Source organism: Somniosus microcephalus, unplaced genomic scaffold (assembly GCF_052327205.1).
Source record: "Somniosus microcephalus isolate GS21.2 unplaced genomic scaffold, FLI_Smic_1.0 unresolved_chr2, whole genome shotgun sequence".
Classification (NCBI taxonomy): Eukaryota; Metazoa; Chordata; class Chondrichthyes; order Squaliformes; family Somniosidae; genus Somniosus; species Somniosus microcephalus.
Genome location: NW_028225180.1, coordinates 51,011,026 through 51,034,625, shown reverse-complemented (window position 1 = coordinate 51,034,625; position 23,600 = coordinate 51,011,026). Strand labels below are relative to the sequence as shown.

Here is a 23,600-nt window from a genome sequence, read left to right as displayed (position 1 = left end):
CTCCGGCTCCACACTGGGAGACACACACTTTACACAGAGACACTTGTTAGAGTCTGACTCCACACTGGGAGAGACACACACTGTACACAGGGACACTTGTTACAGAGTCTGGCACCTCACTGGGAGAGACACACACTGTACACGGGGACACTTGTTACAGAGTCTGACTCCTCACTGGGAGAGTCACTCAGGAATACTGAGTGCAATTGTCAGTGTCCCACTGCAGCCCAGACTGAGCCCCACCCTGGGCCCTTCCTGTCTGTGCATTTCCCCAGTGCCCCATTGGGGAACATTCAGCCCCAGATATCCTGCAGAAGCAGCGCTGTGGGGCCGGGTGGCTGAGTCTCGTGACCCTGTGGCTGGGCCTCTGACCTCACAATGGGAGATGACGCGCGCTCAACTCGAGATGGAAACCGTTAAATGGCCACTTAAAGGGGAGGGGCAGAATATCGGCCAAAAATGACCAGTGATGGTCATCAATTGAAATGTTTACACTTCCACGCTCAGTCCACGTCTTGTTCCCTGCAGCGACTCCAGCTGATTCTTTCCGGTTGGACTGAATTGATTCGCCCCCAGCCTGAAACAGATTAAAGATTAAACAGGAAATAAACAGGTTGAACAACAGTATAAATAACCGTGAGACTGGGGTTATTATTTCAATAATAAATTCAGGCAAATATTACCCATAATGTGACTGAATCCCGTTTATATTTTATTTATGAAATTAAACATTAACACAAACACTCACTGGATCCGCTCCAGACTCCTGCAGGTCAATATAAGGTGGCGGAGAGCGGGGACAGATCGGTCTGTGAAGGAGTTTAATCCCACGTTCAGACCAGTCAGTGAGCGGTTTGTACTGAGAGCGGAGGTGAGATCCTTGGCACAAGAATCTGAGAGACCGACACCCCATAGCCTGGGGATCAGAGAGAGAAATAACAGGAATCAGAGTAAATCACCAGAGTTTATTAACAACAATATTACTGATACTAATAATAATGTCGTGTCAGACATCCAGTTATTATAAACACAATCTCACACAGTCTGGTACTTACTGCAGTTCTTGTATTTTACAGTCCGGGTTCCTCAGAGCCGCAGACAGTAGTTTCACTTCTGAATCTCCCAGTTTATTATCACTCAGGTCCAGGACCGTCAGTGACCGGTTTGTACTGAGAGCGGAGGCGAGATACCCGGCACATGAATCTGTGAGACCGACACCCCATAGACTGGGGATCAGAGAGAGAAATAACAGGAATCAGAGTAAATCTCCAGTGTTTATTAATAACACTATTACTGATGCTATTACTAATGTACAGTGTTTTACATCCAGTTATTATAAACACAATCTCACACAGTCTGGTACTTACTCCAGTTTCTGTATTTTACAGTCCGGGTTCCTCAGAGACGCAGACAGTAGCTTAACTCCTGAATCTCCCAGTTTATTCGCACTCAGGTCCAGACCCGTCAGTGACCGGTTTGCATTGAGAGCGGAGGCGAGATCCCCGGCAGCAGAATCTGTGAGACCGACATCATCCAGCCTGGGGATCAGAGAGAGAAATAACAGGAATCAGGGTAATTCCCCAGAGCTTATTTAGAACACTATTACTGATACTAATAATAATGTACAGTGTTTTTTAATAACTCTATTAATGTTCAGTGTCAGACATCCAGTTATTATAAACACAATCTCACAGTCTGGTACTTACTCCAGTTTCTGTATTGTACAGTCCGGGTTCCTCAGAGCTGCAGACAAGAGTTTTACTCCAGAATCTTCCAGGTTATTGTTCCCGAGTCTAAACACAAACACAGAGAGAGAAACAAACTGAATCAAACCCCGGATCTGATATATGTTTCTCTCTCGGATATTACAGCAATCACTGAAAGTACTTCAGGACATTAATAACCCGGTTTCCCATCATGATTTCCCTCCATGGGCAGGACGGGTGCGGCTGGGGTCGGCGCCGGGTCGCGGCCCCGCTTTGTAAAAATACTTTCCACTGATTGGCTGGTTACACCCCGCCCAGCGAGTTTTCTGGCCAATTAGAGGAAGCGGGTCTGGTGACGTCATTCGACACGCGTCAGCAGCCGGTATCCTTAAAGGGGCCATGAATAAATTTAGTTTGACATTTGTGCTATCAGTGTTCTACAGCAGTGAGGTGCTGCAAACACTGACAAGCACTGCACAAAGATGCAGGGCTGCACCCAGGTTCTCCCATGACTGCTCCATATGCTTATGAAGGGAGTGACAGCACGCAAGGAGGTTCTCTTCACTTCCAATGAGCGGAAGAAAACTCCCCAGGACACCAACACAGCCTGGTTGCACATTGCATCGGAAGACACTGTGAAGGAACTTTACTATATATCCTTTTTAGATAAATACACGATATAACTTTTTTTTTAAAGAAACATGACAAGCTGGATTTGAAAATCCTACCTTCCGAAAGAATTCTGGCCTCATTGAGAGAAGACAGTGGTTAACCCTGAAGAGTACATAGAAACATAGAAGATAGGAGCAGGAGTAGGCCATTCGGCCCTTCGAGCCTGCTCCGCCATTCAACGAGATCATGGCTGATCATCCAAACCCTAGCACCCGGCGCCTACACCGACAGCCATCCCACCCAAGCCTTATCCCCGTAACCCCGTAACCTCACGTATTTAATCCCCCCGAACACTAAGGGCCAATTTTTTTTATCATGGCCAATCAACCTAAACCGCACATCTTTATAAGGAACTCTACCGTATAAATTCTTTAAAACATGACAAACTGGGTTTTGAAATTTAGAAACCTAACTATGAAAGCGCTATGAAAGAATTGAAGTAGGACAAGTTGTTGACCCTGAATAAGTAACCTTATTGAAGCAGAAGAATGGGTGGCCCTGAATAGGTAACCTTATTAAAACAAGGCAATGGTCAACCCTGGATGAATGATCTTGATTAAAACCTCTTGAAAATGACATGAGGTAAGGTACATCTGCCCTTTGCACACATATGGTAAACTCCCAATAGCTATTGATGATGTAGCAGCAAGAATTTAAGTAGGTCAGCTAAAAGATGATTGGTGATAATTAACTTGGATCAACAGAAACCTTATGAAAAACAACTGAAAAAGAGTCTCGAATGAGATAATGAGACTCACTTTAATCGAGCAAAGCAATTCTCGACTACAGCGGCGGCTCTGTAGTCCTTCACTCTTTTGTACCTAGGAGATTGAAGGTAACTGCGATCTTGATAATTGATGGATATCCTGAATAGACAAGCTTAAGAACTATAATACCGTAGCGAAGTTAAGATTTAAAGGTAAGATTCTCTGTTAAGAATAAGATTGTATTTTTTCTCTTTTTAGAACTGTTAACGTTGCAATTTACTGATTCACCAACTGTGAATTGCATGTCAGTTTTTTTAATAAATCTCTATATTTTTAGAATTGTCTCACATAAGTATTTTGTATCAATAACTCGCGAACCCAATCCCTGTACACACTTTGGTGGAGAGTTATATATTTCTGAAGGAGATCTCCGGACCCTTATAATATCCTGGACTTTACTGTCTGGCTAAAATTATTAAAAGTGCCATCTGGAGAACGGTAATATTCTCGGGTTGCTCCTTTCCTTCAGGGAGAGATAGACTGGACCTTTAGACCTAGTTAAGCGTCTTTAGGATTCGGCTACCTCAACCTTTAGTTGCAAGTGAACATCTGAGAAATACGCCTGATCCGGGATAACCCCAAAGAGGCTTGGACAAGTAAATATCCTTTCAACACAAGCAAGGATGTCGTCAGGAGCACCAGGCTGCAGCGGTGCAAACCTTTCAATGATCTCAGTAAATCATGAAACGTTACTGCAAAGCTACACTCAACCTCATTCTGCTGTGCCACTCATCACATCCCCATCACTCTGCCTTCCCTACCCTATTCCTGCACATTCTTACTCACACCAACTTACCTTGCATCGCCACCCATCCCTCTCTATCTATCTACATTATCACATCCCCATCTCATTCGCCACCACTCACTCACCATCATCCCAGTCCAATGCCACCGAATAACAACGCACAAGGGAAAGCACTAAAGTGCTTTAGCCAATGTTCATGTGAATTTTCTGTTAATGTGCTGCCAAACATTGAAATCTTTCTTTTGAAAACTTTCCGTTTCTGGACACATCTGTGTGCACCTTTGGAAGTGGCCTAGTGAGTTGAAGTGAATGGTGAGACATAACGGTATCCCCCGCACAGCTGGTGACTGTGAAAGGAATGACCTGGGCGTTGTAGGATGCTTTATGGTGTTGGTGTAGGTTGGTGCCAACCTGACGCATCATGTGCCAGCCAGGGTGTACATCATAGAGACAGAGAAGATAGGAGCAGGAGTAGCCCATTCGGCCCCTCGAGCCTGCTCCGCCATTCAATGCGATCATGGCTGATCATCCAATTTCAGTATCTGGTCCCTGCTTTCTCTCCATACCCCTGGATCCCTTTAGCCTTAAGAAATATATCCAACTCCTTCTTGAATATATTTAATGAATTGGCTTCTACTGCCTTCTGTGGTAGAGAATTCCATAGGTTCACCACTCTCTGGGTGAAGAAATTCCTCCTCATTTCTGTCATAATGGCCTACCCTTATCCTTAGACTGTGACCCCTGGTTCTGGACTCCCCGACCATCAGGAACATCCTCCCTGCATCTAGTCTGTCCAGTCCTGTCAGAATTTTATAAGTTTCAATGAGATCCCCTCTCATTCTTCTAAACTCCAGCGAGTAAATGTCCAATCGTCACAATCTCTCCTCATACATCATTCCTGCCATCCCAGGTATCAGCCTGGTGAATCTTCGCTGAACTCCTTCCATTGCAAGAACATCCTTCCTCAGATAAGGCGACCAAAATTGCACACAATATTCAAGATGTGGTCTCACCAAGGCCCTGTACAACTACAGCAAGACATCCTTGTTCCTGTACTCATACCCTCTAGCTATGAAGGCCAACATACCATTTGCCTTCTTAACCACCTGCTGCACCTGCATGCTTACCTTCAGTGACTGGTGCACAAGGACACCCAGGTCTCGTTGCACTTCTACTTCTCCCAATCTATTGCCATTCAGATAATAATCTGCCTTCCTGCTTTTGCCACTAAAGTGGATAACCTCACATTTATCCACGTTATATTGCAGCTGCTATGCTTCTGCCCAATCACCCAACCTGTCCAAATCATCCTGGAGTTTCTCGGCATCCTCCTCACAGCACACACGCCCACCCAGCTTTATGTCATCTGCAAATTTGGAGATATTACATCTAGCTCCCTTGTCTAGATCATTAATATATATTTTGAATAGCTGGGGTCCAAGCACCGATCCCTGCGGTACCCCACTAGTCACTGCCTGACACTCGGAAAAAGACCCGTTTATTCCAAATCTTTGCTTTCTGTCTGCCAACCAGTTCTCTATCCAAGTCAATACCTGGCCCCCGATCCCATGTGCCTTAACTTTACACTCTAATCTCTTATGCGGGACCTTATCAAAAGCCTTCTGAAAGTCCAAATACACCACATCCACTGGTTCTCCCTTATCTACTTTACCAGTTACATCCTCAAAAAATTCCAGTAGATTAGTCAAGCACGATTTACCTTTGGTAAATCAATGTTGACTTTGTCCGATGCGGTCACTGTTTTCCAAGTGCTCTGCTATTACATCTTTTATAATGGACTCTAGCATTTTCCCCACTACCGATGTCAGGCTTACCGGTCTGTAATTCCCTGTTTTCTCTCTACCACCTTTTTTGAATAGTGGGGTAACATTAGCTACCCTCCAATCCATGGGTACTGTTCCAGATTTCATCAAATGTTGGAAGATGATCAGCAATGCATCTACTATTTCGAGGGCCACTTCCTTAAGTACACTAGGATGTCGATTATCAGGCCCTGGGGATTTATCCGCCTTCAATCCCTGGGGATTTATCCGCCTTCAATCCCATCAATTTCCCTAACGTCATTTCCCTACAAATACAGATTTCTTTCAGTTCCTCCCTTTCATCAGACCCTATGTTCCCCGACATCACTGGCAGGTTATTTGTGTCTTCCTTTGCGAAGACAGAACCAAAATATGTATTTAATTGGTCTGCCATTTCTTTGTTCCCCATTAAAAATTCCCCTGATTCTGACTGCAAGGGACCTACGCTTGACTTCATCAATATTTTTCTCTTCACATATCTATAAAAGCTTTTACAGTCAGTTTTTATGTTCCCTGGAAGCTTACGCTCATATTCAATTTTCCCCTTCTTAATTAATCCATTTGTCCTCCTTTGTTGGATCCTAAACTGCTCCCAATCCTCAGGTTTACTGCTTTTTCTGGCCAATTTATGTCTTCTCCTTGGATCTTATGCTATCCCTAATTTCCCTTGTTAGCCACGGTTGAGTCACATTCTTTGTTTTATTTTTATGCCAAACTGGGATGAACAAATTCTGTAGTTCAGCCATGCGGTCTTTGAATGTTTGCCATTGTCTATCCACTGTCAACCCTTTGAGTGATAATTCCCCAATCAATCCTGCCCAACTCGCGCCTCAGACCATCGTAGTTTCCTTTATTTAAATTCAGGACCCTAGTCTCTGAGTCAACTACTTAATTCTCCATCTTAATGAAGAATTCGATCATATTATGATCGCTCCGACCCAAGGGGCCTTGTACAACAAGATTGCTAATTAATCCTTTCTCGTTACATAATACCCAGTCTAAGATGGCCTGATCTCTGGTTGGTTCCTCGACATATTGGTCCAGGAAATCATCCTGTAAACACTCCAGGAATTCCTCCTCCACAGTATTGTTACTAATTTGGTTAGCCCAATCTATATGTAGATTAAAGTCACCCATGTTGACTACTGTGCCCTTATTGCACGCTTCTCTAATTTCCATTTTAATGCCATCCCCAACCTCCGCAGTACTGTTTGGAGGTCTAGATATCACTCCCACTAACGTTTTCTGCCCCTTGGTATTTCTCAGTTCTACCCATACAGATTCCACATCATCAGAGCTAATATCCTTCCTTACAATTGTGTTAATCCCTTCTTTAACCAGCAATGGTACCCCACCCCCTTTCCTTTTTGCCTATCTTACCTGAATATTGAATACCCCTGAATGTTGAATTCCCAGCCTTGGCCACCCTGGAGCCATGCTTCCGTAATCCCAATCAAATCATATTCGTTTACCTCTATTTGCGCAGCTAATTCATCCACCTTATTACGAATGCTCCTCGCATTAAGACACAAAGCCTTCAGGCTTGTTTTCTTAACGCTCTTAGATCTATTACAATTATTCTTTACTGTGGCCATATTTGATTTAAACCGTTGATTTCTCTGACTGCCACTTTTGTTTTTTTCCTTCCTGTCTTTTGCTTTTATCCTTGTTTCCCTTTCCTCTGTCTCCCTGCTCAGGTTCCCAAAACCCTGCCATTTTAGTTTAAACCCTCCCCCAGAGCACGAGCAAACACTCCCCCTTGGACATCGGTCCCGGCCCTGCCCAGGTGCTAACCGTCCGGTTTGAACTGGTCCCACCTCCCCCAGAACCGGTTCCAATGTCCCAGGAATTTGAATCCCTCCCACTCGCACCATTCCTCTAGCCACGTATTCATCTGAAATATCCTTCTATTTCTACTGCGACTAGCACGTGGCACTGGTAGCAATCCTGAGATTACTACCTTTGATGTCCTATTTTTTTAATTTACCCCCTAACTCCCTATATTCAGCTTTTAGGATCTCATCCTGTTTTTTACCTATATCGTTGGTACCTATATGCACCACGACAACTGTCTGTTCACCCTCCCCTTCCAAAATGTTCAGCAGCCGCTCTGAGACATCCATGACCCTTGCACCAGGGAGGCAACACACCATCCTGGAGTCTCGTTTGCGGCTGCAGAATAGCCTATCTATTCCCCTTACTATAGATTCCCCTATTACTATAGCTCTACCCCGCTTTTTCCTTCCTCTCTGGTGCCAGGAAGTTGGCTGCTGCTGCCTTCCCCTGATAAGCCATCCCCCCCAACAGTATCCAAAGCGGTATATCTGTTTGCGAGGGGGATGACCCCAGGGGACTCCTGTACTACCTGCCTGCGCCTATTACTCTGCCTGGCGGTCACCCGTTCCCTTTATGCCTGTGCAACCTTTACCTGTGGTGTGACCAACTGGTTAAACGTGCTATCCACGACGTCCTCGGCCTCGCGAATGCTTCAGTATGCATCCATCCGCAGCTCCAGCGCCGCAATGCGGTCTGCCAGTAGCTGCAGCTGGATACACTTCCCGCACACAGTCGCCAGGGACAAAGGAAGTGTCCCTGTGTTCCCACAAAGCGCAGGAGGTGCATACCACAGGGCCGGGCTGTCCTGACATGACTTACCCTTTAATTAATTCAAATTAAATCAAATCAATACCACCAATTAAATGATGTACTCAATGGCCCTCGTTTACCAACTGTCCCCGCTACACCACAGAGACCCTAGAAATGATAAAACACAAAATTTAAGCTTGTAAGTGAAGTAAATCTGGCTCTGGTGAGGCCATCCCTGGCGCCTCGGGCAGCAATGTGATCGGGTACTGATGCCCTTTGTCCTGTGCAGCATCAGGTGATTGCGGCGAAGGTTGCTGCTGGTGTGCCTGGTACTGATGGTGTTCGGGCTGATCGTTGTCAGATTCTGAGAACAAAGGTGAGGCAGCATAAGCCATACCCATTCTGATGTAACAGATGGCAGGTGAACTTGAGATGACAGAAGCAATCTGTCAATGATGAGAGATGTTGTTCCAATGAAGTGACAGTAGATAGGGAGCTTGCTCCAAACATTTGCAGCCTGCATAAATCTCAATCTGTCTTCCAGATGCAGTAAGCAACAGTTTCTGAGCTTAGAAAGTGAACGGCTGTGGGATGGGAGTTTTTATGCAGGTACAGCAAGCAATTAGGAAAGCAAATGGTATGTTGGCCTTTATGACAAGAGGATTTCAGTATAAGAATAAAGACGTCATACTGCAATTATGTAGGGCCCTGGTGAGACCACACCTGGAATACAATTTTGGTCTCCTTACCTAAGGAAGGATATATTTGCCATAGAGGGAGTACAACGAAAGTTCAGCAGACTGGTTCCTGGGATGGGGGGATTGTCCTTTCAGGACAGATTGAGTAGACTAGTCCTATATTCTCTAGAGTTTAGAAGAGCAAGATTGACCTTATTGAAACATAAAATTCTTACAGGGCTTGACAGGGTAGATGCAGGGAGGATGTTTCCCCTGGCTGGGGAGTCTAGAACCAGGGGTCATAGTCTCAGAATAAGCAGTCGGCTATTTAGAACTGAGATGAGGAGAAATGTCTTCACTCAGGTGTGTGAAAATTTGGAATTCTCTACACCAGGGGTTTGTGGAGGCTCAGGCATTGAGTATATTCAACATATGAACATAACATAAGAAATAGGAGCAGGAATAAGCCACTTGGCCCCTCAAGCCTGCTCCGTCATTCAATACGATCATGGCTGATCTTGTGCTCAAAGCCACTTCCCTGCCCGCTCCCCATAACTCTTCAGTCCCTTGTCTTGCAAAAATCTGCCTATCGCCACCTTAAATGTATTTAATGACCCAGCCTCCACCGCTCTCTGGGGCAGAGAATTCCACAAATTTACGACAATGAGGGAAGAAATTCCTCCTCATCTCAGTTATAAAAGGGCGACCTTTTATTCTGAAACGATGCCCCCGCGTTCTAGATTTCCCCACGAGGAGAAACATCCTCTCTGCATCTACCTTTTCGAGCCCCCTCAGTATCTTATATATTTCCAATAATATCACCTCGCATTCTTCTAAATTCCAATGAGTATAGGCCCAACCTGCTCAACCTTTCTTCATAAATCAACCCCCTCTCGCTGGAATTAACCTAGTGAATCGTCTCTGAACTGCCTCCAATGCAAGTATATCCTTCCTTAAATAAGGAGATCAAAACTGTATGCAGTTCTCAAGGTGTGGTCTCACCAATACCCTGTACAGTTGTAGCAGGACTTCCCTGCTTTTATACTCCAACCCTCTTGCAATAAAGGCCAACATTCCATTTGCCTTTTTGATTACGTTTATACCTGCATGCTAACTTTTTGTGTTTCATGCACAAGGAACCCGAGGTCCCTCTGAACTGTAGCATTTTGTAATCTCTCTCCAATTAAGTAATAATTTGCTTTTTAATTTTTTCTGCCAAATTGGATAACTTTGCAATTTCCCACATTATACTCTATCTGCCAAATGTTTGCCCACTTAATTAGTCTGTATATATCCCTTTGCAGATTCCTGGAGTCCTCTGCACAACTTGCTTACCCACCCATCCTTGTATCATCCACAAAATTGGCTACATTACACTCAGTCCCTTCATCGAAGTCATTAATGTAGATTGTAAATAGTTGAGGCCCCAGCACTGATCCTTGTGGCACCCCACAATTTACCGTTTGCCAAGCGGAAAATTATCCATTAATCCCAGCTCTCTGCTTTCTGTTAATTAGCCAATTTTCTATCCATGCTAATATATTACCCCCAACTCCGTGAGCTCTTATCGTATGCAGTAAACTTTTACGTGGCACCTTATCAAATGCCTTCTGGCAATCTAAATACATCACATCCATTGGCTCACCTTTGTCCACCCTGCTCGTCACATTCTTAAACAACTTCAGCAATTTTGTTAAACCTGATTTCCCTTTCATAAAACCATGCTGACTCTGCTTGACTGCATTATGATTTTCCAAATGCCCTGCTACTGCTTCCTTAATGAAGGATTCCAGCATTTTCACAACGACAGATGCTAGGCTAACTGGTCTATAGTTTCCTGCTTTCTGTCTCCCTCCTTTCTTAAATAGCAGTGTTATATTTGCGGTTTTCCAATCCGCTGAGACCTCTGCAGATTCCAGGGAATTTTGGTATATTGCAACTAATGCATCCACTATATCTGCAGCCACTTATTTTAAGACACTGGGATGCAGGCCATCTGGTCCAGAGGACTTGTCTTTTAGTCCCATTATTTTACCAAGTACTTTTTCCTTAGTGATTGTCTTTAGTTCCCCCCTCCCTGTGGCCCCTTGATTATCCATCATTGGGATGTTGTAAGTGTCGTCTACCGTGAAGACAGATACAAAATATTTGTTCAGAGTCTCTGCCATTTCCCCGTTCCCCATTATAAATTCCCCGGTCTCATCCTCTAAGGGACCAATGTTTACTTTAGCTACTCTCTGCCTGTATACCTATAGAAGCGCTTACTATCTGTTTTAATATTTCTTGCCAGTTTACTCTCATATTTCATCTTCTCTTTTTTAGTCATCAAGGCAGAGATCGATAGATTTTGAATATTAAAGGCATCAAGGGATATGGGAATAGTTCAGGAAAGTGGAGAGGAGGAAGATGATCAGCCATGATCTTATATAATGGTGGAGGAGGCTCGAAGGGCCAAATGGCCTCCTCCTGCTCAAATTTCTTATGTTCTTATTTCCAGCTGTCAAGTAATGAGTTGATTCTATGGCCATTCAACTCCTGCCCTGCTTACGTGACGTGACCCCCGAGCAGCGTGAACCCGTGAGTGACCTGGTAAACTCTGAAGGTGAGCTGAAAATAGCTGTTAATGCTTTGGGTCACAATGACCTGAATTGGCTCCCCCGTCGCTGCATGTCAGGTCTGCTCAGAGCTGACAGATCCGTCATTTGGGAAAGGCTAGTGGCGGCATGCTGACAGCGGGGTCGCGACCCGCTGGGGAAAAAATACAATTTCCAACCCGACCCGCCACCAATCGCGCCCGCTGAGGCCCCTGGCAAAATTCCCCCCGAACCTGTCACTAGGAATGAATCTCACTCTGTCCAACTCCCCATATATTCAGGGACTGTTAGTAAATGCATTTATTAAATAAAGTGCTGTCTGAGTGAAGCCTTTAAACGTCCCAGAGTCCGGTCTCATTCCCTGATGATCAGAATTACCCTCCTGGAGCTCAGTGATCGGCCGCGTTATGTTTGGAGAAACTTGTCTCATTTCTGCTGCCCCTTAAAGCGCGGATTTTACAGGAATGGGGCAATTTTCCCAGAATTAAATGATAAAGCGGTGATTCCCTGTATTTTATACTCTGTGCATTATATTAATCTGTATAATATCTCGGGGGGAGTTATATTGTGGAACGTCGCTAACTGCTGCCGTAAAATCCGTCCCCCAGGATTTTATGTATCAAGGAGAGTGTATTCTGTCCCGTTACAATTTTAAATGTCCCTGAGCCCCTAGTTTATAGGGGACGGGAGTCTCTCACTTTATTCCCTTTAAACTGGCTCTACATTTATTTCAGGTGTAGCTAGCCCGACAGTTTTTGGGGAATATCGAAAGTTCCCTCCCCGAACGGGGCCTCACACACACGGGGCGGATAATGGAGAATTCCCGGGTTCACTGCCCCAGGTTTACCCAGGAGCCACCCGGTGTGTGTGAGGCCCGTATGATCCCCGCTGTGTGTCTGTACCCCGGGGCTAATACCCCACAACACGTTAGATTGGAACCTTTTTACCGTCAGATTTAAGATCCTGAATATCAATCTTTACTCAATGTTCAGGATGTGAATAATTCTAAACATTTACAGCTGAAAGAATTCCAGGTTCCCCAATATTCCCAATCCAGGAAAACTTCCCTGAGACAAGACACACCCTGCACAGTATTGGAGTAAATATCTAACTGTTAGTGATTTAAACTCGGGTTTCTGTCCTGTTTCCAGTTAAAATATTTTGAATTAACTTTATCTTTATTGCCGGATTATATTTTATTTTTAAATTCCGCTGTCCAATCTTATTAAATATGATTTATTGTAATTAAATTATCAGATTCTCAGTGACCTATATTTGCTGATCTGATAAAGACTGCAAAATCCTTACTTGTTCACAAGGATCCATTTTAGTTTCTCCAGTCCTTAGGGAATTACTGACCGATCTGCTTATTATTGGCCATCTTTGTGTTGAATCTGCTTCTCTCTGGTTTAACTGAACTGCTTGTTTACCTTCATTACGGAAAAAAACACAATCTGTGACTGTTCTACAATTCACCCAACATTGAGAGACAAATAAACAGTTACCTCAACTCCCGGCATTTGAGCAGTGCGGGTCCGAGCCGCTGGAGACCCTCACACTGAATGTAGCTTTCCCGCAGATCGAGGTGTTTTATTTTATCACAGAGTCCAATGACATGAGACAGGACTGCACAGTCAATCGGGGTCAATGACAATCCACGAAATGTAACTGATTCCACAGATCCCACTGTGATCCGAGCCAGTGCTTTATTCTGAGACTCAAACAGGTAGTGGAATGTGTTCAGGAGGTTCCTTTTACCAGTTTCAATCTCTGTGTTTCCAATCTGTCCTTCAACCTTCTCCTTCACCCAGTCAATCACTCGGCAGGTGGTTTGATGAAGAAATGGACCCAGAAACTCCTCCAGGGGCCGAGCTGAGTGTGGAGAGGAGAGGCCAGCAGCAAAACGGAGAAATATCTCAAATCGCCCATCTTCCTTGCTGTGGGTTTCACTGAGGAGTTTCAGGATGTCCCCGGGATCTGGAGTCAGGAATTGAGAGAGTGCAGCTAGAAATTCTTGGATGGTGAGATGCGGGAATGTGTACACCACACTCTTGGCAGAATTATCTCTCTCCAAAAGTTCCACCATGTACCCAGACATGAACTGGGAAGGTTGCAGATTGTACTTGATCAAATCTCCATTTCTAAACACAATCTTCTTCTTGGAGACTCCTGTAAAGGCCATCTCACCAAGCTTCAGTAACACATCACGGGGGCTTTCAATCTCTCGGCCATGGTTTTTCAGAATGTTGTAAATATAGTAGTAGGAATAAAGTTGGGTGATGGTCTTGGGAACTCGCTGCTGATTCCTGTCTCTTTGTGTAAAGAAGGGGCCCAGTGCCAGACCGAGGATCCAGCAGTAGGAAGGGTTGTAGCACATGGTGTACAGGATCTCATTCTCCTCCACGTGTTTGAAAACAGCTGTTGCCACAGTCTGATCTTCAAAAAACTTGTTGAAATATTCCTTCCGCTCTTCACCAACAAATCCCAGGATTTCAGCCCAGACACTGATCTCAGCCTTTTCCAATAAATGTAATGCAGTGGGGCGGCTGGTCACTAGCACTGAACATCCTGGGAGCAGCTTGTGCTGTATTAAATTGTACACAATGTCAGACACTTCACACCAGCATTCGGGATCTGTGCACATGTGCTGAGGTTCTGTATTTCTCCGATTGTCAGCAAAACCGATCCTGTCCTTGAATTCATCCAAACTATCGAATATAAAGAGCAATACCTTTGGGTTCTTCCAGAGCTCTCCCAGAATATTCCCAAAGTAAGGATACAGATCCAGTATCAAATTCCTCAGGTTTATCCTACAGTTAATAGCGTTCAAATCCCGGAATTTAAAGCTGAAAACAAATTGAAAGTGTGGGTATATTTTCCCAATGGCCCAGTCATGAACAATCTTTTGTACCATTGTTGTTTTTCCAATCCCCGGGACTCCGCTTACTGCCCCTGAACTCCCAGAATTGGATTTTATCCGGGAAAAACAGCTCTGGAACAATTGATCAGTTCTGATTTTTTCGAGTTCTCTCTGGAGATGTTTCTCTCTCCACTCTTCATGGTCTCGGCCTCTTGCCAGCAGTTCATGTTCTACAAGTGTCCGATCTCGAACAGTCGAAATGACCATTAGCTCAGCGTATCGATCAACCAGCTGGAAAATCTTAACCTTCTCCTTTATTAGGATAGTGTTCACTCTCATTGTTTCAGTTTGTACCCGGTGTGTTTCCTTGTGTTTCTGTTGAACATCTTCAATTAGAACAGACAGAAAGTGGTCTCAATGTTAGTTGTATTGACAAAGAAGGCTCAGATATACCGCTCTGCTTTTCAGTAAAATGTGACACGAACTATTTCGAAATTTTAATCGTAGACAGTTAGAAAATCAAAACAGTTCATGTGAATCTTGGTTGACGGGAAATTTCTGTGAGCAGTTTCAAATCTACATGGGAACTAACATGGCGAGCTGGGAGAAGGTGAAATGTTGCCTCTGATGGTGAATACTATCAGTCGCACAATGTACTGCAGACATCTCATTACAAATCCACAGGTGATTCTGGTTACATGGCTGCAGTGGTTATAATGAATAAATGATTGAACCCCACACCCAGCAGAGCTGAGCTTTATACAAATAGCAAATCGGGAAATGTGCAGCACTGAGAGGGACAGGCTCACAATGTATTGATTGGACAGCACTGAGAGGGGGACAGGCTCACAATGTACTTATTGGGCAGCACTGAGAGGGACAGGCTCACAATGTACTGATTGGGCAGCACTGAGAGCGGGACAGGCTCACAATGTACTTATTGGGCAGCACTAAGAGAAGGGCAGGACATAATGTATATTAATGATCTGGACGAGGGAATTGGATGTAGTATCTCCAAATTTGCAGACGACACAAAGCTGGGTGGGAGGGTGTGCTGTGAGGAGGATGTCGTGAAACCCCAGTACGATATGGACAGGTTGGGTGATTGTAGTGCATTTGCCATGTTTCTGCCCAATGTGGATAAATGAGAGGTTATCTACTTTGGTGGCAAAAACAGGAAGGCAGATTATTTGAATGGCAATAGATTGGGAGAAGGGGAAGTGCAACGACACCTGGGTGTTCTTGTGCACCAGACGCTGAAGGTAAGCATGCAGGTGCAGCAGGCGGTTAAGAAGGCAAATGGTATGTTGGCCTTCGTAGCAACAGGGTTCCAGTACAGGAACAAGGATGTCTTGCTGCAGTTGTACAGGGCCTTGGTGAGACCGCACCTTGAGTATTGTGTGCAATTTTGGTCGCCTTATCTGAGGAAGGATGTTCTTGCCATGGAAGGAGTGCAGCGAAGATTCACCAGGCTGATACCTGGGAAGGCAGGAATGACGTATGAGGAGAGATTGGGCTTGTACTCACTGGAGTTTCGAAGAGAGAGGGGATCTCAACGAATCCTATAAAATTCTGTCAGGCCTGGACAGACTAGATGCAGGAAGGATGTTCCCGATGGCCGGGGAGTCCAGAACTAGGGGTCATAATCTAATGATGAGGGGTAAGCCATTTAAGATTGAGATAAGGAGGAATTTCTTCACCCAGAGAGTGGTGAACCTGTGGAATTCTCTACCACAAAAGGCAGTGGAGGCCAATTCATTAAATATATTCAAGAAGGAGTTGGATATATTTCTTAAGGCTAAAGGGATCAAGGGATATGGGGAGAAGGCAGGGACAGGGTACTGAATTTGGATGATCAGCCATGATCTCATTGAATGGTGGAGCAGGCTCGAGGGGCCGAATGGCCTACTCCTGCTCCTATCTTCTATGTTTCTTTATGTTTCTATATGCAGCACGGCGAGAGTGACAGCAATGTACTGATGATCCCCAATTATTTGATCAAGTCTTGGGTGAGTTCTTGTGGAATTCTATACATTTCCGGTTAACATGTCAGAGGGAAATGTTAATATTATTGTGAAGGTAAAAAGAGCATTAACAACAACAACTTGAACTTAGTACAAACGTCTCAAGAGGCTTAGCAGGAGCATTATCAGATGAAATGAAACACGTATCCAAATAAAGAGATATTAGATCGGGTGACCAAAAGCCTGGTAAAAGAGGTCGAATTTTAAGGGTGAACAGGCAATAAGTAGAGGCGGATAGTGTTGGAGAGGGAATGCCAGAGTTCAGGGCCGAGGCTGCTGAGAACACAGCCGGCAATAGTGGAGAGGTGAAAATCAGGGTTGCACAACGTTCAAAATTGAGGAGTGCGGAGATCTCGGAGGGTTGTAGGCCTGGAGCAGATTGCAGAGATAGGGATGGGTGAGGTCATGGAGGGATGGAAAACAAGGAATGATAATTTTAAAATTTGCCAGACCGGGACCCAAAGTAGTTCATCGAGCACATGGGTGATGGATGAACAGGACTTGCTGCGAGTTCCGATAGGTACAGCAGAGTTTTGGATAAGTTCAAATTTAGAGTGTGGAACATGGTTGGTTTGCCATCCTTAGCGTGTTGGAATCATTAAGACTGGAGATAACAAAGGCATAGATGAGGATTTCAGCATTAGATGGGCTGAGGCAGGGGAGCAGACAGCGAATGTTACAGGGGTGGAAGTAGGTGGTCTTGTTGATGGAGAGAGTATGGGAGCGAAAGGTCAGCTCAGGATCTAATAGGATGCATTGGTTACAAACAGTCTGGTCATGACTCACACAGTTGCCAGGGAGAGGGATGGAGTCCGTGGCTAGGGTATGGAGTTTGTGGCCGTGACCAAAGATAATGGCTTTGTTTTTCCCAATATTTAACAGGGCGGAAGCGATTGCTCAGCTAATACTGGATGTCGGACAAGCTGCGTGATGCATCAGAGACAGTGCAGGGCCTGAGAGAGATGGTGGTGCGGGAGAACTGAGCCTCTTCAGTGGAATCTGACATTTTGTTTTCGGATGATGTCGCCAAGGGACAGATTGTAGATCATAAATAGGAGGTGGTCAAGGATATATCCTTGGGGCATACCAGAGGTAACAGTGCGGGAGCGGATAGAGAAAAACGTGCAGGAGATTCGATTCTCTTGCTACGATTGGATGAATCATAGTCATAGAGTCATAACGGCACAGTTGGAGGCCATTCAGCCCATCAAATCCATGTCGGCTCGCTGTAGAGCAATCCAGTCAGTCCCATTCCCCCACTCTATCCCCATAGCCCTGCAAGTTTATTTCACCAAGTGCCTATCCAGTCTCCCTTTAAAAACAGCGAGTGTATCGGCTTCCAACACTTCCGTCAGCAGCGAGTTCCAGTTCCTCACCACTTGCTGCGTAAAAACGTTTCTCCTCACATCCCCCCTGTATCTCTCGCACAAAACCTTAAATCTGTGTCCCCTAGCGCTTGTACCATCAACTAGTAGTAACAGCCTTTCCCCGCCTAGCCTATCCAAACCCATCATAATCTTGTACACCTCTATCAAATCACCCCTCAACCTCCTTTGCTCTATTGAAAATAAATCCAGCTTCTCCAACTTGTCCTTGTAGCCAAGATCCCCCATCCCCAGAACCATTCTGGTAAATCTCCCCTGCACCCTCTGAAGGGCCTTCACATCCTTCCTAAAGTGTGGTGACCAGAACTGGACGCAATATTCCAGTTGTGGCCTAACCAGCACTTTATAAAGGTTCAGCATAACTTCTCCACTTTTGTACTCAATACCTCTATTTATGAAGCCCAAGATCACATATGCTTTTCTAACCACTCTCTCAATATGTCCCGCCACCTTCAGGGACCTTTGCACATGAACTCCCAGGGCCCTCTGTCCCTGCATACTCTTTAAAACTGTGCCATCATGTGTATATTGCCTCTCCCTTTCCTTATGCCAAAATGCATCACCTCACACTTCTCGGTTTTAAATTCCATCTGCCACTTGTCTGCTAGCCTTTCTATTTCCTGTTGTCATCAACTGGTACCATCCTCACTGTTTGCCACACCCCCAAGTTAGGTGTCATCAGCAAATATTTATATATATATATGCCAGACGGCTAATTGTGCTTGTAGCTCACCAACCTTATACATCACGCTTTGTGCGGTTACATACATGCATTCTAAACCAATTTTTGAATTTTTTGTAGTCTTTCTTGGTCTGCTCCTATCTAATATGGTTTTACTTCCGCCTCCAGTACTACTTTCTTCACTAGTACTATGCAGCACACTCACTCTTTCATGCATATTATTCCTCCTTTCTACTCCCTTATGCTGGTGCTGGTGCCCATGAAATTTAATCCTCCCGGCTTGTACAGGTCCCACCTTCCCCAGAAACGCTCCCAATGCCTCAGGAATCTAAGACCCTCCCTCCTGCACCATCTGTCCAGCCAGGCATTCATCTGTTCTATCCTCCTATTCCTGTACTCACTAGTCTGTGACACCGGCAGTAATCCGGAGATTACTGCCTTTGAGGTCCCACGTTTAATTTCTCTCCTAGCTCCCTAAACTCTGCCTGCAGGACCTCATTCCTCTTTCTGCCTATGTCGTTGGTATCAATATGGACAACCACCCCTGGCTGTTCACCCTCCCCCCTCAGAGTGTCCTGCTGCCGCTCAGTGACATTCTTGATCCCGGCACTAGGGACGCAACATACCATCCTGGAGTCACTTCTACGGCTGCAGAAACGTCTGTCTGCTCCCCCAGCTATCGAATCCCCTACCACTATTGGTCTTCCACTCTTTCCTCTCCCTTCCACCCCGTGCAGCTGAACCACCAGTGGTGCCGTGAATCTGACTCTGGCTGTATTCCCCAGAGGAACCATCACACTCACCCGTACGCAGAACAGAATACTGGTTGGAGAGCGAGATGCACTCTGGGGACTCCTGCACTACCTGTTTGGTTCTCCTCTTCTGTCTGGCGGTCACCCATTCCCTCTCTGGTGGCACACTCTTAAGCTGTGGGGTGACAACCTCCAGAAATGTGCTATCCATGTAACTCTGAGCTTCGTGGATGCACTGCAGTGACTCCAGCTGCCGCTGAAGCTCTGAAACACGGATCTCGACCTGCCGTAGTTGGTGACACTTCCTGCACACGTGGTCATCCAGGCTATGTGAAGTGTCCAGGACATCCCACATGGCACAGGATGAGCACTCCACGGGACCTAGCTGCCCTGCCATTCTTCTATTTAATAGGCTAGGAATGGAATGGAATTAAGATGATTAAGGGCATCAGGAATTTTCGATGAGGAAAGCGCGAGGAAATGGGATTAGTTTCTTTTACTGAAGCGACGTCAGGGTCTTGTAATTGAAGTTGTCTGATTTTTAATGGAATTAACAACATTGCTGCAGGAACAGGCTCACTGAGAAGAGAACCAGGTACTAACAGAAAGGTACAATTAGGAGGTAGGATTAATATGGAATTGAGTTAAATTACTTCACCAAAAGGGTAATAGAATAGGGGATCAAGTTACCAGGGAAGGGCATTTGGGGCAATGTAAATGGGACCGAGAGACAATTAGATGAGTTTGTGCAGACACTGAACAGATGGGCAGGTGAGATCTTCACAGTTACAGAGTCCAACACCACCTTCAGTGTGCCAGTTTGAAGATCAGGACCTCAAACCCGGCACTAAGCTCATGGTCTACAGGGCAGCAGTGATACCCGCCCTGCTGTATGCCTCAGAGACATGAACCGTGTACAGCAGGCATCTCAAAGCACTGGAGACGTACCATCAATGCTGCCTCCGCAAGATTCTGCAAATCCATTGGCAGGATATGTGCACCAACGTCAGTGTTCTCGCTCACGCCAACATCCCCAGCATCAAAACTTTGACCACGCTTGAGCAGCTCCGATGGACGGGTCACATTGTCCGCATGCCCGATACGAGACTCCCAAAACAAGCGCTCTACTCGGAGCTCCGACAGGGCAAGAGTGCACCAGGTGGGCAGAGGAAACACTTCAAGGATACCCTCAAAACCTCCTTGAAAAAGTGCAACATCCCCACCGACACCTGGGAATCCCTGGCCCAAGACCGTACAAAGTGGAGGTGAAGCATCCGGGAAGGTGCCGAACACATCGAGTCTCCTCGCCGGGAGCAAGCGGAAGCCAAGCGCAAGCACCGCAAGTCAACCCAAGCACCCCACCCACCCGCCCCTTCAACCACCGTCTGCCCCACCTGTGACAGAGACTGTAGGTTCCGCATTGGACTCAGTCACCTGCAAACCCATTTTTAGTGTGGAAGCAAGTCATCCTCGGTTATGAGGGACTGCCTAAGTAGTAAGATGAGAAGTAGAGACAGACTTGTTTGGGTCAAGTGGATTTATTCTGCTTCTCAGAATTTTCCCGCTGTAATTTTCTTTCAGAAAATACTAACAATGTTTGAGTGGTGTTGCACATACAGACTGCATGCCCTAGAATTTGATCGGGCCTGAAAACAGGCATGCAGTGACGGAGGGTGCACTTTACATGCCTCTTCGCGTTGACTAAGGCAGCAGGTATTATTTGTTCTGATTGTAATGAGCCAGTGGGGCAGTTAGCGCAACCCATGCTATTCACTGGCTATGCACCTGTGCTTTCTTTTGGCCGGGGGTGAGTGCTAGATATCGGGCCTCCCTGACACGACATAAAAGGTAACCAACACCTTGTAAAGGTAGCCAACACTTTGTAAAGGTGCTTTCCGCATACAGACAATGGGGAGACAATTGTGAATTGGTCAAATGGCTTCTAGAGCTACAGAAAGCAGCAAGCAATTCGGAAAGCAAATGGTATGTTCGCCTTTATTTCCAAGAGGATTTGAGTGTAAGAGTAAAGACATCTTGCTGCAATTATGTAGGGCTCTGGTGAGACCACACCGGGAGTATTGTGTACACTTTTGGTCTCCTCACCTAACGAAGGATATACTTGCTTTGAGTGAGTGCAACGAAGGTTCACCAGACTGCTCCTGGGATGGAGAGGATTGTCCTATGAGGAGAGATTAAGTAGACTAAGCCTATATTCTCTAGAGTTTAGAAGAATGAGAGATGATTTCATTGAAACATACAAAATTCTTACAGGGCTTGACAGGGTAGATGCCGGGAGGATTTTTCCCCCGGCTGGGCAGTCTAGAAGCAGGGGGCACAGTCTCAGAATAAGGGTTCGGCCATTTGCAACAAACATATATTCCTCCAGGGCATAAGAACCCAAAAGGAAAAAAGTGATCCAACAATGGCTAACAAAAGAAATTAAAGCTAGTATTAAGTCAAAGGAGAAAGCTTATAAAGTTGCCAGAAAAAGCAACCAACCTGAGGATTGTGATTTTTTGGAAATCAGCAAAGGGGGACCAAGAAATTGATAAAGAAAGGGAAAATGGAATATGAGCACAAACTAGCGAAAAATATAAAAACGGATTGTAAAAGCTTCCATAGGTATGTGAAAAGGAAAAGACTGGCAAAGGTAAATGCAGGTCCTATACAGTCAGAAATGGGAGAATTTATAATGGGGAATGACGAAATGGCAGCGAAAATAAATAAATACTTTGTTTCTGACTTCACGGAGGAAGACACAAAAAACCTCCCAGAAATACGAGAAAACCAAGGGTGTGACGAGAATGAGGATCTTAAGAAATTATTAGTAAAAAAACAGTACTGGCAAAATTAATGGGACTAAAAGTCGATAAATCCCAAGGACCGGATGACCTACATCCTAGGGTTTTGAAAGAGGTGGCCATTGGGATAGTGGACGCATTGGTTGTCATCTTCCAAAATTCTATTGATTCTGGAATGGTTCCTGCAGATTGGAGGAAAGCAAATGTAACCCTGCTATTTAAGATAGGAGGGAGAGAGAAAACAGGGAACTGCAGACCTGTTGGCCTCACATCAATAGTTGGGATAATGCTGGAATCGATTATAAAGGATGCAATAACTGGGCACTTAGAAACTAATAGTAAAATTGGGCAGAGTCAACATGGATTTATGAAAGGGAAATCCTGTTTGACAAACCTATTGGAGTTCTTTGAGGATGTAACTAGTGGAGTAGACAAAGGGGAACCGGTAGATGTGGAGTGTCTGGATTTTCAGAAGGCCTTCGATAAGGTCCCACACAAGAGGTTGGTGAACAAAATTAGGGCACATGGAATTGGGGGTAATATACTACAGGAAAGTCTTTTATCCGGCACCGATGGGACCGGCGTGGTGTCGGTTTAACAAAAAGTCAGGATTACAGAGTTATAGTTAAAAAGTATGAGAGCTCTGTACACAGCAACAAAAACAAGGCTTCCCTGTTGCTTAGCAACAGCTGCAAGAACCCTGGCCACAGACCAAGCGTCCATGTTGCTTAGCAACAAGTGCAGAAACCCCCAATTACACAGGAAAGAATCAAGAAATAGCCACTAATATGAAGAAAAACTTAACTGAACCTACTACTGAAATTTGCCGGTTAACTGAGATTTCTGGTTGTTTGGGTGCCGGTAAATCGAGAGTTTCCTGTAGCATGGGTTGAGAATTGGTTAACAGACAGAAAACAAAGAATAGGGATACACGGGTCTTTTTCAGGATGGCAGGCTGTGACTAGTGGGTTACCGCAAGGATCGGTGCTTGGACCACAACTATTCACAATCTATATCAATGAGGGGACTAAATGTAACATTTCCAAATTTGATGACACAAAGCAAGGTGGCATTGTCAGTTGTGAAGAGGATGTGAAGCGGCTTCAAGGGGACCTCGACAGGCTCAATGAGTGGGTGAGAACATGGCAGATGGTAGATAATGTGGATAAATGTGAAGTTATCCACTTTAGAAGAAAAAACAGAAAGGCAGAGTATTTCCTAAATGGTGAAAGATTGGGGAATGCAGATGCTTAAAGGGACCTGGGTGTCCTTGTACATGAGTCACTGAAAATGAATGTGTAGGTGCAGCAAGTCATTAGGAAGACAAATGGTATGCTGGACTTCATTGCAAGAGGATTTGAGTACAGGAGTAAAGAAGTATTACTCCAATTATATAGGGCCTTGGTGAGACCACACCTCGAGTACGGTGTACAATTTTGGTCACCTTACCTAAGGAAGGATATACTTGCCATAAAGGGAGTGCAACGAAAGTTCATGAGATTGATTCCTGGGATAGAGAGACTGTT

The 23,600-nt window shown here is 45.1% G+C and overlaps 1 protein-coding gene across 1 annotated transcript in view; it reads right to left on the bottom strand.

The window, feature by feature from the left end:
- Positions 1–489: 489 nt before the first annotated feature.
- The window catches only part of LOC147092625 (NACHT, LRR and PYD domains-containing protein 3-like), a 60,335-nt gene continuing 37,224 nt past the window's right edge, over positions 490–23,600 (bottom strand). The window contains exons 5-10 of the mRNA XM_085975970.1: positions 13,076–14,816; positions 1,707–1,793; positions 1,368–1,538; positions 1,056–1,226; positions 749–916; positions 490–577 (exon numbers count right to left, since the gene is read on the bottom strand). Coding sequence (XP_085832096.1) covers positions 490–577; positions 749–916; positions 1,056–1,226; positions 1,368–1,538; positions 1,707–1,793; positions 13,076–14,816 — 2,426 coding nt within the window. The remainder of the gene's footprint in view (positions 578–748; positions 917–1,055; positions 1,227–1,367; positions 1,539–1,706; positions 1,794–13,075; positions 14,817–23,600) is intronic.